Here is an 18856-nt window from a genome sequence, read left to right as displayed (position 1 = left end):
ATCTTTCTGTCTGTCTGTCTGTCTGTCTGTCTGTCTGTCTGTCTGTCTGTCTGTCTGCCTGCCTGCCTGTCTGTCTGTCTATTTAGTCCACCTCCGCAGGAAGCTGTCTGTCTGCACCATTCTTATGTTTTGTGTTTAAAGACTAGGTTGGAAATTTTTCGCTGGAGCTCATCCTGACAGAGCTCAAATCCTGCGTTTCTGTTCATACGTTTAAAGTAGACATGTGGCCGTTTCTATTGACCTCTTCTGACAGACTGTTTCAGAGTCTCAGTTTTACTCCTACAAGAGCCTCGTGGGGGGCCTCATTTTACCTCAGTAGCATGAGAATATATTGATTTTGATAAGTAACACAAGCACTGAGGTGTTCTGTAGCTCTCTCTGGTGATGTTATGGACCAGAGCTGTTGGTTTTGTGTGTGATGGCCTATATCCCAGCATGCTGGAATCATTTTAAGTTCCTCTAATAACAGGGAGACTTCAGAGGTTTTTACAGATCCTGCAGCCTGAGGCCTGATTTTTTTGTATAATTGCACACTGAAGTTGAGCCACGTCACGTCGGATTGACTGCACTGACATCTGCATGTGTGTTTATGTGCAGTGTATGGCCGTGTGTGTGGTGTATTAATGTTTAGCTGTGAATCAATGACATTGTGGAAAACCGCATTTACTCTGCAAAACACCTGTCTGTGATCGTGATTGCCTTTCTGTCTTTTTCTTAAAATTTCCTGGACAGTACATGTACTGTTTTCAGCTTTTGTCTTTTGTTTTTTTCTTCCTGATGTGTTTTTGGAGATGGTTTTTCATTTGCAAGTGTCTGTAGGTCGTTTGAGACTGAGTTTGTCTTTTTTATCTTTTGTTCTTCAGACTGCCACCGACAGCTCCTCAAACTCATCTCAGAAGAAGGAGCTCGCTACACAGCTAGTGGCCACCTCCACCTTCTACGAGCCTCATCCACATCGCTGCATTCTGCAGTACCGGCCGCCTGAGCGCTACAGCCTGGATCAGGTGCGTCAGGTGGAGGCATATCTAGGAGCTGCATGAATTAATGAATATTCATACATCATTAAGATCAGTGGTTCTCAATTCCAGTCCTGGCGACCCCCCGCTCTGCATATTTTGCATGTCTCTCTTATTTAACACACTTTATTCAGATAACCAGCTCGTTAGAAGAGAGCTCCATGCATGAACTGAGTTCCGATTGACATGGTCCCTACACAGTGTTCATTGCTCCCTACTCCCTGAGCACAGGAAATCCGTTGAAGTTTACTTCATTTCGGAACATTCATTCACGGATTTGCACTACGCCACCGCCTGCAGCGTCTTCACACACAGACGAAACTTACTAGAGAAGTGTGAAGTGGGTGACATAATATACTTCTGTAAATAAATACAATTCAAATTCACGTCTCGCACACTTTAATGCCCTTTGAATGGAACATATACACTCCCTTCGAACTGGAATCATGGCGGAATATCCTGTGATGTCCACCGTTTAAGTTTGGAGACATTTTTTTAAAGAAATTGCTACTTTTATTCAGTATGGATGTATTAAATTTATCAAAAGTGACGGTAAACACATTTATGTTGTTACTAAATATTTCTATTTCAAATGTTCTTTTGAACTTTCTATTCATCAAAGATTCATGATATATATATATATATATATATATATATGCTATAAATACTATAAAATATATAAATACTATAAACACTACAAATATTAAACTGTTTCCAACAGGAGCATTCTCAGTTTCAGTGCAGACACAAAAATGGGGATGGAATTATAATGAAAATTGTACTGGTGGGCCGGAACTTTGATCCCTGATCTTGATTCATGAATGCAAAAAAAAAAAACTGATACACAAAATAAAATTATTTATATTTAAATTTTAGCAATATTTAAATAATATTATTAAAGGCTAGAATACACTACATGACGTTTGACTAGATCTTTTGCACCAGTTTACAGTATGAACAGGTCAACACTAGTTCCCCTCTACAGTTTCACAGAAAATCACGTAGTGTATGAAGAGCAAAGACTTTTTAGCTTCAGACTGATTCCATCCAGTCAGAGTATATAAACACGTTTGATATTTAGATTTAATATTGTTTTCATCTCCTAAAATTAAGGCGCACGTTTCTGCACAAGTTTGTTGTGTTTGGAACAGCTTGAAAGTCTGGTAGTGTGTGATTCTCATTCAGATTTGAAAAACCGTGTAGTATATTCCAGCCTTAAATCAGATAGCGTAATGAGTAAAAGAACATGGAACATGGAAATGACCTTTTTCAAATAAGTGACATGTTTCAGTATCGTGAGAGAATAAAAGAACTGCGTTATATGATCTTACAGGCACAGTCATCTCTTTTATGCTCTTATTTTCTCTCGCCTCTCAGAAGTTCTCCAGGAACCCCTTCCTGTTTGAGGATGAGGAGATCGTCCGAATCAACCCCCGGGAGCGCTGGCTGATCACAGGCTACGAGGACTACCGATACGCCGCCGTGCCGGACAAGTTCATCCAGCACGAGGACTTGGACTCGTACGTTCACATCGCTAAGAACGAACCCTTAAAGCACGACTACAACTACCCCTATGTGCCCAGCTCTGACTTCAGCCAGTGCGACCTCAAGAGCCACGGGGGCGACGGAGGCGTAGTGGCTACCCAGCCACGGGCGTTCAAGCTCAAGGGCAAGCGAAGGAAAGAGGACGGAGAGCGATCGCGCTGCGTCTACTGCCGGGACATGTTCAACCACGAGGAGAACCGGCGCGGACAGTGCCACGACGCCCCCGACCCCATCCGGACCTGCATCCACCGGGTCAGCTTCATGTGGTGCGCCGACAGCATGCTCTACCACTGCATGTCCGATCCGGAGGGAGAGTACTCGGACCCGTGCTCGTGCGACACCAGCGAGGAACGTTTCTGCCTTCGCTGGACGGCCCTGTTGGGTCTGTCGGTGTTGGCGCCCTGTCTGTGCTGCTACCCGCCGCTTCACGCGTGCCACCGCTGCGGCGTGGCCTGCGGTTGCTGCGGAGGAAAGCACAAGGCTGTCGGCTGAACCCCCCGCCCGTCCCGAATGAACCCTAAACTCCCCTCAGAACACTAGCACTGAGGAGGGCAGGAGCGGACGAAACCGACGCGGCCCAGTTGGCGCTTTTACTGTCCTTAACTTTACGGTCTCTCCTGGTTCCAGAAAACAATTCATGCATTATCTGGCTTGAAAACGTTCTCTTTTGGTTGTTTTTATAAAAATGAATATATATATATATATATATATATATATATTCTTTTCTTTCCATTTTGTTGTGGATGTTTCTCTAAGTTCTTCATGAAAGAAATGGCTCTTTTGTCAGGTGGCTCTTGGAGCCTCCATGTCATGCATTACTTATGCAGGTACTTTATATTTTTTACACTGATTTGACTTCTCAAGAACTTGAATCGCTTCGATATGCAGTCGTTTTGGTTTTGCGTTCGTCCGCCTTGGCCAGCAAAGGGAGGAATTCGCTGTTTACTCTTCCTGAACAGGTCCGTACATAAACTGGCATTTATATCCCAAGCTCGTTCAGAACAATAACAATGAGATTAGCTCGAGACACTAAACCTGTAGTCAGAAACGTCCGTTTGTAGTGCGTTTGTGGGAGAGCGTGTGTCGATGCCTGCGTGCGTGTTTGTATCACAGCATTGTATCACAGCATAGCATTGTCGTTATTATATTTAAGCCAAATTTACATAAGCTGCATCCAGAGTATATGTAAATACTGTATGCTCATATGTATATGTTTCAAATTGAATTATTGTAATCACCTTCGACAGCCACAGCTGCGCTTCAGACATGGGACATTTTCCTTAGAGTTGACTTCTTTTGGATGCGAGGGTGGCTTTTGAGTTTGATGCATATTTGATATCCAAAGATTATTTTTGTCATATTTATTTTCGCGGTCAATTGAATCACCAGCCAAAGGGAGAAGAAAAAAAAATAGAGAGAAATCATCAGACTGTGGGCAAAAAAAGCACAGCCATATGGGGAAAGAGAAGTTTCCAGTGAGCCCACGCCGCTTAAACTGCAAAAAGAAATCTTTCTTTTAAACACATTTTTTGTCTTGAAAAACGTAATCTAAATATCCTCACAACAAATCACTTTAATAAGTACTTTTTAGATTTTTTTTTTTTTTTAGAAATTATACCTGAATTTGGTTGAATTTTACCTTATTTTGATTTATTTATTATAGATTTCTATTGATTGAAACAAACCTCACACAATATATTAGATTTATGCTTAAAACAAGAAGAAAAATCAGTTTGCCAATGGAATAAGAAGAAAAAAAACCCCAAGACAAAATAATATTTAATGCAGCTTTGCTTCTCATGCCATTTTTGTTTGTTTTAGGACGGTTCAGATATTTTTACTGGAAAACAAGACAAAAATATGAATTAATGAAATGATTTTATGCTGTCAATTTGAGAAAACACTAAAGCGCTATCTCTTTTCCCTTACTGACAGATGGCTCATAATTTGTCTCTATGATCTCTAGAAAATGGAAGGAAGTGTTGTCTCAAAGATGTTTCCAGCTCCAGTCCTGTTCTCTAAGAAAAATGAAAGGAAACAGAAAAATAAGCTTGATTTTAAAGGGTGCTTTATAGAGGGACGTTTGCCAAACCGATCTCCAGTTTCTTCATGACAATAACTTAACGCCTTAATTTTTGCGAGTACATTAAAATGAACCAATGCAGTTCCTCAAAGAAGAGAAAATAGTGAAAAGATATTTTTCTATTATATAAAAAACAACACCCTAATAGATAGGCCTTTCTTTTCAAAATTAAAAAGTGCTCCAGTTATTCGCGGGAGTCAAATGGCATGGTACAATCGTATGTGTCGAGTCTGTCTCTTATCACCTCACCCACACCTGTGAAGGACTTCATAGTTAACCAGTCACCTTCCTCTGCTCATGCTCTGTCTGAATAAATCATCCCCTGACAAAGCAGTGCTCTGAGAGATACTCAAAGTGTATGTGAGCAGTCAAAGAATGTACAGTATATGTGCGTCAGATGCTTCTTCATGTGGTGTGTTCTCAAATGACATTGTGAAACTCTTAAAAATAAAGGTTCTTTAACGGTTCGTTGAAGAACCTGTTCTCAGCAAGAACCATTTTTCGTTATAAAGGTTATTTGGAGATCAAAACAAGCTCTTGATGTCACATTATTGGTTCGGAATCGCATACTACTCCTACTAGTGGTATGCAGTTTTTTTTAATGCATAGTATATCCAAACAACATTCACCAGAATCTGCAGTATGCATGTATACTATCCCACAATGCAACGAGGTTGACTTGACCTTCCATTTTCAGTGTGATGGATGAAAATATAAAATAAGGCCTGTTCACGCCAAGGGTGATAACTGTTATAATAACTATATTAGTGTCCACTGATTGGCTGTCAGTATATTTATCGTTCATCAGCTGAACAAAATGGTTCCAAAAGTGATTCCAACAATATTGTTCCTCTGTGTCGTTATCATTATAGCTGTTGTGAGCTTCACTATTCTCATAGAATTACAATGATTATTAAAACGTTATAGTCAGCGTTAGGGAAAGTTACTTTTAAAAGTAATGCATTACTTGCATTATTTTTATTCATTTTGAGGAATACTGAATCTGATTTTTTGTTTTGTTTTTTGTGAGTGAGATGAATTAATGCATATTCATATTTGTTTTAGAACTACAGTAACATCTTCTGATTTCTCTCAACATGGGGACAGGAGAGCTGTCAATCAATAAATTGGAAAAAAAGTAACTTGCGTTACTTATTTGAAAAAGTAACTCAGATATTCTCTTGTAAATTAAAAAGTAATGCGTTACTTTACTAGTTACTTGAAAAAAGTAATCTGATTACGTAACTCGCGTTACTTGTAATGCGTTACCCCCAATACTGGTTATAGTTACAGTTATCATTCTTGATGTGAGCAGGCTTAGAAAGTCAGCCACAATTTTTAACATTTCTTTACCGACTCATCGTTTGATCGGATTGAAAATAAATATATAATTAACACAAAATTGGGTTAAAAAATTTTTTTTCTTTAATTATTATTATTTATGAAAACAAATGTCTAAAAATAATAATTATCATTATTATTTGTCGAATTTATCATGCAATGTGATGAGATGATGTGAGAATAATGTGATTGTTGTGGAATTGTATACAGATTACTGTGCTGTATACAAAATCGCATTGTATACAAAACAGTATTCGGTTAATATTCAATTCTGCCAGTATTCAATTCTGAACACGGTCTTTGTATCATCTGTTTTGTGTTCTTTGAAGTGCTTCAATTTTATATTTTTTCTAGGAAATTATATTTTTATTACCTATTCTGTGCACTGTAAAAAAAAGTGATATGATCAGTAATTCATGACAGCTTATGTTTTTACATTACTTTAACTCATCAAATAAGTTGAACAATATCAACTTTTTTTTTATAAGTTATATGAAATTCAACTTGATTTTTTAAAAAGTCGGTTAATGTAATTTAAGTTGAAATGACTTGTACAACCAAGTTGCTTATACTTAAAAATTTAAGGCATTAGCTTTGAAACATTTAAGATTTAGTCCCCCTTGTACTTACCATGTTCCCCTTGTTCTTACTTTTCTAAGCTATCTAACACATTCTGTGTAAAATGTTCAGGTTTAGATGAAAAACAAACATTCAATGTGGTCTCAGACTTTTGGACCTTTTCGAAAGAACCGTAAAACTTAAAAAGGTTCATGTTGAAAAAGACTTTATTTTTAAGAGTGGGGTGCTGCTGTGTGGTTTCACTCTCACAAAAAAAAAAAAGGTACAAAACCTGTCACTGGGACGTACCTTTAAAAAAAAAAGGTACAACTTTGTACCTTAATTACTCCTAAAGAGTGCCTATTAGTATCCAAAGTGTACATATTAGTACCTTTTGAAAAGGTGCTGCCCCAGTGACAACTTTTGTACCTTTTTGTCTGCGAGTGTTCATTAGTGTAGAGGCGCCGCTGTGGCTTCACTGGAGTCCTCTCGCTGATGGGTGGCAGCTGTCACTGTGTCCTTCATTTACCACGTGTCCTTTCTGTATGAGTACGTCAGCTTCTGCAATCCCGCCGTCATCTGAGCTTAGAGAAGAGCTGCGTTTTATTTGTCTATCTGTGGTAATGGAAAGTTAACCAAAAGCATTCTGTACGAACGTCTGTCCTGGTGCAACGTCTTGCTGCGACACGCATTTACCTGTTAAAAAGTGCCTGAAGCATCATTTTAATCTCCTTGTATACTAAAAAAGAGAAAAGAAACAGAAAAAGTTTTATTTAAAAAAATTAAATAAACCCTATTGATTAGTTTTGTTTTTTACAATCCAAATGTTTACCTCTGTAAAAAGCAAAAAAAAAAAATCTATATCAAGTGTATGATGTACATTTTTATTTCTATTTTTTTTAACCGTTTCTAACATTTATGATCAATGTAGCTCCTGCTTTTAGGAAAAGATGGAAAAAAGAAAGTACTTTGTAAATACCAGTTGATCTACATGACGGCCTGGCCGCTGTGCAGTTCTACATGTTCGTCAGAGGTCCCAATAAAAATGAAAGAAACCAGTAACCCGTCTACATTCATGCTGTTTGCCACGAGCTATTGTTCACTTAAAAAAATGCGAATTTGATCAATTTGGTTGGATTTAGACTTTGACCAAGTATTATTTTAGTATCATAGAGATACCATTATAGTTTTAATTAATGTTTTGAATATTTTAAATATTTATTTTCTGTTTTCATTTTAGTTTTAGTTAAAGTATTAGTCGTTTTTGACATTTGTTTTTATCTATGTAGTTTTGATTATTATTTTGAATCAGTTTTTATTTTTATATTTTCAGTTTTCATTTGAATTTTAGTTGAAGTATTAGTAGTTTTTGTCATTAATTTAGGTATAGTTTAAGTAATTTTGTTGTGTGTTTTTGTATTATTATTATTACTTTAAATATGTTTAAAAAGTTTTTATTATTTTTTATTTCACTTTTATTTTTAGTTATTTCAGTAAGTCGAGTTAAACTAAATTAAAATGAGAAATGTTGCCTTGGCAACTAACTGAATTTTTTTTTTAAGAAGTTTTTATTTACATTTTTTTTTATACTTTTTTAGTGTTTTAATTGATTTTATTTCAATTTTATTTTAATTCAAGTCACTTTTTTAATGGTTTTATATTTACTATAGTTAACTTTAGATAACCCTGCTTTGACCTCCTATGTGTCCCGTTGAACTCGGTGACATTTTGGTGTCCTTTAGCCATCAGTTCACCCATACGAACTGGTCATTGGTCCTCGGAAAGCTGTAATGAGTCAAAATTGCAGATGGACCACGTGACACTCTTCGCCTGGCTCCTAATGTGCTTCTAGCCAGACGTGACTGCAATGCTCGCATCTGGACCCAGAAGCCTTTGAGCAGCTCAGACATGTGAAAGCCATACGGGACATTAAGCTGTTTCGCTCAGGATGTTTCTGAAAAAGCATATGGACGATTATCTGGCAAGAAAAGAAGGGGGAGAGAAATGTCCCCAAAGGCTTGGCCTGCTATGCTGCTTGGTGACTGCAAATAGCTTCAGCCTCCACATGTGCAAACATTTAAGACGTATTTTCTCGTAATGAGGTCACTTTTTTCTTGCTTTAAAAGAAAGGAGGCAATTCCTCACCTCTGCTAAAGGCCCTTTTGCCCGCAGCTTTTGGAATTCTGATTAAGATACAAGGCCCCTAAAAGATCCTCAATGGAACTGATTCAGTCTCTATAAAAGAATTCAAATCTTCCAGTTTAAAAGCTAACACTAGTTAGCTATAGTTTATATAATACAAAAAAAATAATTGACTTCCCTTCGTATCATTTCAAATGTAATAACTTGCTTTCTTCTGTGTTACAGGTGAATTTTTGAAGAATATTCTGGTGGCTTATTCTATATAATGGACTTAAAGGGATAGTTCATTCAAAAAAGAAAATTCTTTTCAAACAGTTGAGAGTAACCATTGACTTCCATAGCATGGGGGAAAAAAATATACCATGGAAGTCAGTGGTTACTGTCAACTGTTTGTTATAAAACGGATAGTTCCGGTCCTTGATTCTGATTGGCTGAACCGCGTTCTAAGCTGTTGTAAATTATTCTACAAACATACACCTTTGTTTACTTCTGTGTGTTGCTCGGCAACCACTTTGTTGGAACCACAACTGTTTCTGAGGAACTACATTGTTTGGCGGAAGAATACTGTTTTTATTTATATCATTACACTTTATTTGCTCTGTTTTATTCTGTTAAACCTTACTACGTATATGGGATAACCGTTTTATAAAAGCAATAAGCCCCGTGAAGCTGTGGTTTACAGTGAATTTATAACAGCTAAGGGGGTTTTAAACAACGCCCCTTAGCTGTTATAAATTCACTGTAAACCACGGCTTCTTGGGGCTTATTGCTTTATTTACCAACATTCTTCAAAATATCTTGTTTTGTGTTCAACAGAAGAAAGAAACTCACACATACCATTTTTTTTTGGGTGAACTATTCCTTTAAATGGTGACCAACTCCAAAATGGCAAAAGCACAATAAAACAATCATGAAAGTAGCTTCAGTAAAAAATGATCGTAGTTGTAGCTTTAATTAATTTGAGTAATTGGTTAATAGTAAGTTCCCTAAGGGTGTGTTCACACAGAATGCTTTTTTGCTTTGAGAAACGTGAGTCACAGGCAGTGGAATAGGAAAAAGCACAATGTCTCAAGATCATAGACTGTATAAAAACGTGGACGTAGTGTCCGTGACGTCACCCGTAGGTTTCTGAAGAGTGTTTTTGAAGCTCAAAGTGGGCGGAACCGGCCGTCGCCATCTTGGCAGCGCGTCACCGTGAGTCACTCCCGGATAATTGAAAATGGGCAAAGGGGCGGGAGCTGGTTGCTGAAACCACGCCCACCTAGCTCGACGGTGGTGACAGCAACGGCAATCCACCTGTCACTCAAGTGGCCACGCCCTTAATTATGCAGAAATTTAAGGCTTAATATAATTTAAACGGATGAGTTATAAAAAAATTCACCCCCCTCACAGTTGTCATGAAGGGCAAAATTAGCTATATAGACCAAAACCACTTTTTGTACCAGGCTGTAAACATAATTTTTTCTGCTGTAAAGTTGGGCATTTTAACATGGGAGGTCTATGGGACTGACTCCCTTTTGGAGCCAGCCTCTAGCTGCCAGTCGATGAATTGCAGCTTTAGTCACTTCCGTGTTGCTTTCACCAGAGAGACCTGAAGGTTGCCGCTTGCTCAAGATGCGTGTTTTTAAAAAACACTGCACTCCCATTGAAAACAATTGAAAAACCTACGTTAGCCTCGAAAAAAAAAAAACTATACATATCTACGAAAAAACACTTTGGTGTATTTTGTAAGGTAAAGTGTTTTTATTTTTATTTGTATTTATTTATTTAAATGTAAATTTCACAGATTTTTCAACTATGCAAAACTACTGTTTGTCATATATAGTGCATATAGTGGACTAGTTTTATGATACCCGCTCACCGTTCACTGTCATTCATTATGTGCAGAAACCAGGATTTTCTTCAACATTTCTCTGTTTGTGATCCACAGAAGAAGTCCTACGAGTTTGCAACGACATGAGTAAATGTCATAACTTGGGGAATTATTAATTTAGGCTACTGTCGACCTGCAAACCGCAGTAATCTGCCTTCCTGTTTTTGTCAGACCACAGTGCTGTTTGAAGAAGAGCTTTCCTGTCTGCAGGCAGCTGCTTCTGCTCTTTCCTGTTTGCTTGTTTGGGCTTGTTTCTCCACCTGTTGTTTGTCTCCTTTAAACAACGCCCCTTAGCTGTTATAAATTCACTGTAAACCACGGCTTCTTGGGGCTTATTGCTTTATTTACCAACATTCTTCAAAATATCTTGTTTTGTGTTCAACAGAAGAAAGAAACTCACACATACCATTTTTTTTTGGGTGAACTATTCCTTTAAATGGTGACCAACTCCAAAATGGCAAAAGCACAATAAAACAATCATGAAAGTAGCTTCAGTAAAAAATGATCGTAGTTGTAGCTTTAATTAATTTGAGTAATTGGTTAATAGTAAGTTCCCTAAGGGTGTGTTCACACAGAATGCTTTTTTGCTTTGAGAAACGTGAGTCACAGGCAGTGGAATAGGAAAAAGCACAATGTCTCAAGATCATAGACTGTATAAAAACGTGGACGTAGTGTCCGTGACGTCACCCGTAGGTTTCTGAAGAGTGTTTTTGAAGCTCAAAGTGGGCGGAACCGGCCGTCGCCATCTTGGCAGCGCGTCACCGTGAGTCACTCCCGGATAATTGAAAATGGGCAAAGGGGCGGGAGCTGGTTGCTGAAACCACGCCCACCTAGCTCGACGGTGGTGACAGCAACGGCAATCCACCTGTCACTCAAGTGGCCACGCCCTTAATTATGCAGAAATTTAAGGCTTAATATAATTTAAACGGATGAGTTATAAAAAAATTCACCCCCCTCACAGTTGTCATGAAGGGCAAAATTAGCTATATAGACCAAAACCACTTTTTGTACCAGGCTGTAAACATAATTTTTTCTGCTGTAAAGTTGGGCATTTTAACATGGGAGGTCTATGGGACTGACTCCCTTTTGGAGCCAGCCTCTAGCTGCCAGTCGATGAATTGCAGCTTTAGTCACTTCCGTGTTGCTTTCACCAGAGAGACCTGAAGGTTGCCGCTTGCTCAAGATGCGTGTTTTTAAAAAACACTGCACTCCCATTGAAAACAATTGAAAAACCTACGTTAGCCTCGAAAAAAAAAAAACTATACATATCTACGAAAAAACACTTTGGTGTATTTTGTAAGGTAAAGTGTTTTTATTTTTATTTGTATTTATTTATTTAAATGTAAATTTCACAGATTTTTCAACTATGCAAAACTACTGTTTGTCATATATAGTGCATATAGTGGACTAGTTTTATGATACCCGCTCACCGTTCACTGTCATTCATTATGTGCAGAAACCAGGATTTTCTTCAACATTTCTCTGTTTGTGATCCACAGAAGAAGTCCTACGAGTTTGCAACGACATGAGTAAATGTCATAACTTGGGGAATTATTAATTTAGGCTACTGTCGACCTGCAAACCGCAGTAATCTGCCTTCCTGTTTTTGTCAGACCACAGTGCTGTTTGAAGAAGAGCTTTCCTGTCTGCAGGCAGCTGCTTCTGCTCTTTCCTGTTTGCTTGTTTGGGCTTGTTTCTCCACCTGTTGTTTGTCTCCTGCTGTAGGTGTTGTTTTTGGAGTCATTCAGGCACAGATACAGCCGTTCTTGTCTGGACCCATCAGGCAGTGCACTAATCACCAGCTCGACTGCATGGAGGACTTCCCTACAGGCTGAATCACATTTCACCTCAAAATCAAAAGAATCAAAAATAGGAAATTATATTTTGAATGAAGAAAATCAAACCTTTTTAGTACCATTAAGATTTTTCCATTGTAACATTATTTTCCCTCCAAATGTCTTTACAGTCATGTTTCTGGGTGTTTAAATTTGAATTTATCTTAATATCTATCTTACCTTATCTTAAAGTAATACTGTGAAATATTACAATTTAAATAAATACAATTTAAAAGAACTGTTTTATATTTTATATAGTTTATGATATCATTTATTTCTGTAATGGCAATGCTGAATTTTAGCCTCAGAAATTATTCTAATATGCTGATTTGTTCCTCAAGAAATATTGTTATCAATGTTGAAAACAATTTTTTATGGAAACAGTGATACAACTGTTTTCTTTTGATAAATAGAAAGTTCAAACCAACAGCATTTATTTGAAATCTTTTGAAACATAATAAATGTCGTCACTATCACTTTTGATCAGTTTAATGCATTCTTGCTGAATAAAAGTATTGATTTAAAAAACAACAACATACCAACCCCAATTTAAAAACAGACTTAATTTTCTTTAAGCAAATTATACTTTCTTATTTGCTCGTCACTATCACTTTTGATCAGTTTAATGCATTCTTGCTGAATAAAAGTATTGATTTAAAAAACAACAACAACATACCAACCCCAATTTAAAAACAGACTTAATTTTCTTTAAGCAAAATATACTTTCTTATTTGTGACCCTGGAGCACAAAACCAGCCATAAGGGTCCATTTTTGAAATTGAGATTTATACATCATCTGAAATAAATAAGCTTTCCATTGATGTATGGTTTGTTAGGATAGGACAATATTTGGCAGAAATACAACTATTTGAAAATCTGGAATCTGAGGGTGCAAAAAAATCTAAATACTGAGAAAATCACCTTTAAAGTTGTCCAAATCAAGTTCTTAGCAATGCATATTACTAATCAAAAATTAAGTTTTCATATATTTACGGTAGGAAATTTACAAAATATATTCATGGAACATGATCTTTACTTAATATCCTAATGATTTTTGGCATAAAAGAAAAATCGATAATTTTGACCCATACATGTTTTTTTGGCTATTGCTACAAATACACCCAAGCGACTTAAGACTGGTTTTGTGCTCCAGGGTCACATTTCTATATGACCCTATTGTCTGCAGCTTCATATAAACTATTTAAACATGTCTTTGCTGGTTACTGATGACACTGGAAGTAATATTTCCCTGCTTTGACCTCAGTAAATAGTTCTTGTGTTTACTGGCACTCCCTCCACCCCGGTCCTTGATTGTGCCGTCTTTTATTTGTGTCCAACTTCCCTTGGACAGAACAGTGTAGTACATGCAGCAGGATGTTATTGTGAGCAGATAACAGCTTTGAGCCTCCACATCCTCTGACTGGAAGGGGAGGGGCGACTGCTTTCCAACACGGGCCAGCTGAGGAAAAGCCACAGTGGGCATTGTCTCCGCCGCGGTCTGCTTCTCTTGTCACTGTCAGTGGGCACCGGGTCACACGCTGGACGAGTACAAAGCTGTCTCCTTCATGACCCGAGACATATCTAGTGATCACAAAACCAGAGACGCTTTGTATCCAGGAGCTTTTCTGATATGTAACCACTTGACAACCAATCAGAACAACCCGTCATCCACACAGTATTGTGCTAATAAGCTCAACTAACACCTTAGCAACTCCCTGGCAACCAAGTTTGCACAGATAAACGTCTCAAGTTAGAACATTTGCAAAGTTCATCCCAGAATAAGGTTACTTTGTGGCAGTTGCGCTTTGTTTCTGTTCTCTGAGCTGCAGAAACAGGTCATTGAATGAGATCTTTTGGATTTGTTTACTGAGGCCCGTCTCAGCCTGTTGCCATGGACAGGAAGTGAAAAGTGTCCAGATCCTGATGAAAGTTGCAGCCCAAAGGGAGAAAAGCAGGATTCCATGTGCTGACTTAAGTTCTTCCTCTGTAAACTCTCCCTTTCTTACATGCATTTAGATATCAAGCTTATAAGTTTCAGTTTCAGGGTTGCAAGTCATATTCATTTTCTCTCTTTATATATGCCACATATTTTAGTCGAAACATCTTTGCAAAGTATACATTTGGTTCCATGAAGAAACTTTATAAAATCTATGGAATATTTCCGTTGCACACAAAAAAGTTATTTATAGTGAAGAGTTCTTCAGATTATTAAAATGTTTTTTCACACTAAGATTATTCTCTTTAACTAAAACTAAAACTATTAAAAACATTTTTGTTATTGAAATATAGTGGAAGTAAAATAAAATATAAGTTTTTCTATGAAAAAAAAAAACTTGGCAACTAACTGAAATACGTTTAAGGTGAATCACTAAAATTATTATCTAGAAAAAAAAATCTAAATTAAAACTAAAACTAAAAAAAAATCTAATTATAAAAAACAAAATGACAAAAGCACATAACAAAACTTAAATAAAAACTAAAATCAAAATGAAACCTAAAAATATAAAAATAAAAACAAATTAAAAATTAATAAAAACAATGATAGTACTTTATTTTACAGTTCTGTTCTGCATGTACATACAATGTACTTGTTATAGTAATTGCAATAACTGGGTAATGACTACTAACCCTGAACCTATATAAACCTAACCCTAACCCATGTAGTTACTTTATATTATCCAGTGCTTTTGTAAGTACAGGTAAGTGCATGTACCGTAAAATAAAGAGCAACAAAAACTATGATAGTACAAAAAAAAAAGAAAAAACTATCTAAAATAACACTACTTGACGCCAAGAAGAAATAATGGTTGTTAAGAACAATCCACTGGAAGTTTCTTTGGGGAACCCAATGATTCTTACATGGCATCACTGCAAAAAGTCTGCTTATGAAACTTTATTTAACAAATAATGAATTTGCTACAATGTTCCTTTCAAACTGCTAAGATGAGACTGAAATGATCAGTCCCTTGTTAAAAATAAATGTTTCTAATTCTTATTCTTTGAAAGGAAGTGCAGAGCAGTAGGTGCTACACAGCCAGAAACGGCACAAAATCTGATGGACTTTTCTTTGATCATTAGCTGTTTTGGCATTGAGAATAACAGCATTTTTCTTACTTCCTCATTACCTCACCATGACTGCATGGACCAAGTTTTTAATTTCCCAATAGGTGTTTTTACTGCGAAAAATCAGAACATGTTATTTTTACAGCTTCTAATTTTTTTCACAGGGGAGGAAGTTTCTAGTTCTGAAAGTTACAGTACATTTTTAAACAACAAACTCTTTTCTCAGAAGATCAAGGCAGATTTGATTCCTCATGATACGACCCCTTTAAACCAAAGCACAACTTTACTGCAGCACATTCTTCACTAATGGATGTGCCTCTCAGGTCATTCATTTTCAGTGGAGCAAATCAAGGACGGAGCTTAAACTCGCTCCCACACTCCCTAGAATGCATGATATCATTCTTGGGCTCAAGAAGAGACTGGAGAAATCCTGCTGCATCTGAGCGCTTGCTCCCTATTCCTTTAATGTATGTGTGTGTGTGTAAGGGCTCCATTCCCTCCCACCAAAGCTCTGCTATGTCTTCCAGCCCAAAACCAGGGAATGATTATTAAAACAAAAATAATTGTTATAGAGACCAAACTCGGAGACCATCAAAGGGCTGCTTTTGATTCGATTTGGGCTTTGCGAGAGGCTCTGGGCTTGTGGATTTGACAGATCTTATTAATTTAATTTAAACGGGCCCCAATGTGTCTGCCTGCCTCCCTTTGTTTACATGGCTGAAATCTGAAACAAATGTGAACATGATACTCCCTGTCCTCTGCGCAGCTCCATGCAGCCACTCTCGCGCAGTCAGGAGCATGTGTGTATTTACATGTGCATCCATTGTGTCTTTCTGATTGCAGTACTCGATCATCAGCATCTGCAAATACACTCTTCACAAGTTACAAACACTCTCTGACCCAGTGTTTACTGATGTATTTATACAGGACCAGGAAAGCTAAAAAAAAAGTATATATAGTGTTATTTAAGTATCAGAGATTAATTATTATGATGTTTGCATTAAATAATAACCCTGCAAACACGTTGTGTGGGTGGGAATTAGTTAATTACAGACCAATCTCGAATCTTCCTTCCAAGATAAGGTAGTATCCTCACAACTATGTTATTTTTTTTAAGAAAAAATGGTATCTGTGAGGATTTCGATTCAGGATTTAGACCGTATCATAATACAGAGACTGCTCTCATCAGAGTTATAAATGACCTGCTCTTATCATCCGATCGTGGTTGTATCTCTCTATTATTACACTATCAACCACAACATTCATGTGAATAGACTAGAAAATTATGTTGGCATTAGTGGAATTGAATTGGCATGGTTCAAATCATACTTGTCTGACCGTCATCAATGAATAAGTATCATATCGTTCACAAGTGCAGTATGGAGTACCACAAGGCTCAGTAATGGGACCGTTGCTTTTCACACTTTACATGCTACCCTTGTTGGATATCATCAGGAAACATGGTGTTAGCTTTCACTGTTATGCTGATTATACTCAGCTTTATATTTCTTCGTGGCCCAACAAAACATACCAATTCGCAAAACTAACAGAATGCATAGCTGATATAAAAAAACTGGCTGACTAGTAATTTCCTACTGCTAAATTCTGAAAAAAAACAGAGGTGTTAATTATAGGACCAAAATCCTCTGCATGTAATAATCTGGAACACTGTCTAACACTTGATGGCTGCTCTGTTAATTCTTCGTCATCAGTCATGAACCTAAGTGTGCTACTTGATAGCAATCTTTCCTTTGAAAGTCATGTTTCTAGCATTTGTAAAACCGTATTTTTCCATCCTAAAAATATATCTAAATTACGACCTACGCACTTCAATGTCAAATTCAGAAACATTAATTCATGCATTCATGACCTCAAGGTTAGATTATTGTAATGCTTTATTGGGTGGTTGTTCTGCACGCTTAATAAACAAACTCCAGCTGGTCCAAAATGCAGCAGCAAGAATTCTTCCTAGAACCAGGATGTACGACCATATTAGCCCGGTTCTGTCAACTCTGCACTGGCTCCCTATTGAACATTGTATACATTTTAAAATCTTTCTAATTTCTTATAAAGCCCTGAATGGTTTAGTTCCATAATACTTGAACGAGCTCTTATCGTATTATATAGTCCTTCATGTCCACTGTGATCTCAAAACTCTGGCCATTTGATAATACCTAAAATATCAAAATCAACTGCGGGCGGCAACTCCTTTTCCTATTTAGCCCCCAAACTCTGGAACAAACTACCCAGCATTGTTCGGGAGGCAGTTTAAATCTAGATTAAAGACCCATCTCTTAACCTGGTTTACACATAACACACTATCACTTTTCTATTATTTTGTATCATTATTATATTTTCTATTTTCATTGTAAATTAATAACTGAATAAAAAAAGATGTTTGTGTGATATATGTTGTAATATCTTTTTTATTCAGTTATTATTTCAAACATATCATTGTAGATTGTTTAAATAAATTAACATTTGAAAGATCATTTAAATAAGTTCAAATGTATTTTATGCATTTATTATAAATAATAATGTATAATTTAAATGTATTTATTTTTATATTTTCTTTTTTCATTTTAGTTTGTATTTTTTCACACACACACATATATATATATATATATATATATACACACTGTATCTTTTCTATTATTTTGTATCATTATTATATTTTCTATTTTCATTGTAAATTAATAACTGAATAAAAAAAGATGTTTGTGTGATATATGTTGTAATATCTTTTTTATTCAGTTATTATTTCAAACATATCATTGTAGATTGTTTAAATAAATTAACATTTGAAAGATCATTTAAATAAGTTCAAATGTATTTTATGCACTTTTATTATAAATAATAATGTATAATTTAAATGTATTTATTTTTATATTTTCTTTTTTCATTTTAGTTTGTATTTTTTCACACATATATATATATATATATATATATATATATACACACTGTATATAACATTTAATTTATGTATTTATACTTTATATGTATTCAATTATTTATAATTTTTCATTTTATTCATATATAAATATATTTCACTTGTAGCAAGTGGTTTTGCTCATTGGAAATGAATGTGAAAATGAATGTGTGAGGAAGTTTTCCTGTCCGTTGTGCACATCAGGACGTCCGCTGTGGTGAGTTGGTGCAGCTGTACCCGTGTGTTGGTGGGTCGGTCGGTCAGTCGGTGGGTCAGGCAGGAGGTAGGCATTGTGTGACAGCAGGCCATAAAGCAAACGTTTCTCCTGTCTCTCTATTCCAGGCACGGATATTGAGCCTCTTCCTCTGATGGTTCCTCTATTCCATGCCACATTTACATTTCCTCATTCTTTGTCCATCTGCCTTTGTTTTCTTTTTCACAAACTGCCCCCCCCCCCTCTTCTTTTTTTTT

General features: G+C 36.5%; 1 protein-coding gene across 2 annotated transcripts in view; it reads left to right on the top strand.

Moving 5' to 3' along the window:
- The window catches only part of LOC107660225 (sprouty-related, EVH1 domain-containing protein 2), a 41774-nt gene extending 38571 nt beyond the window's left edge, over positions 1-3203 (top strand). The window contains exons 5-6 of one of the 2 annotated variants that reach the window (XM_016449492.1): positions 864-1004; positions 2394-3203. In XM_016449492.1, coding sequence (XP_016304978.1) covers positions 864-1004; positions 2394-3053 — 801 coding nt within the window. In that variant the 3' untranslated portion in view covers positions 3054-3203. The remainder of the gene's footprint in view (positions 1-863; positions 1005-2393) is intronic. The other variant, XM_016449491.1, reaches the window with a different exon arrangement.
- Positions 3204-18856: the final 15653 nt, after the last annotated feature.

Source organism: Sinocyclocheilus anshuiensis, unplaced genomic scaffold (assembly GCF_001515605.1).
Source record: "Sinocyclocheilus anshuiensis isolate Anshui unplaced genomic scaffold, SAMN03320099.WGS_v1.1 scaffold475, whole genome shotgun sequence".
NCBI classification, from domain to species: domain Eukaryota; kingdom Metazoa; phylum Chordata; class Actinopteri; order Cypriniformes; family Cyprinidae; genus Sinocyclocheilus; species Sinocyclocheilus anshuiensis.
This window is presented reverse-complemented; position numbering and strand designations above follow the sequence as displayed.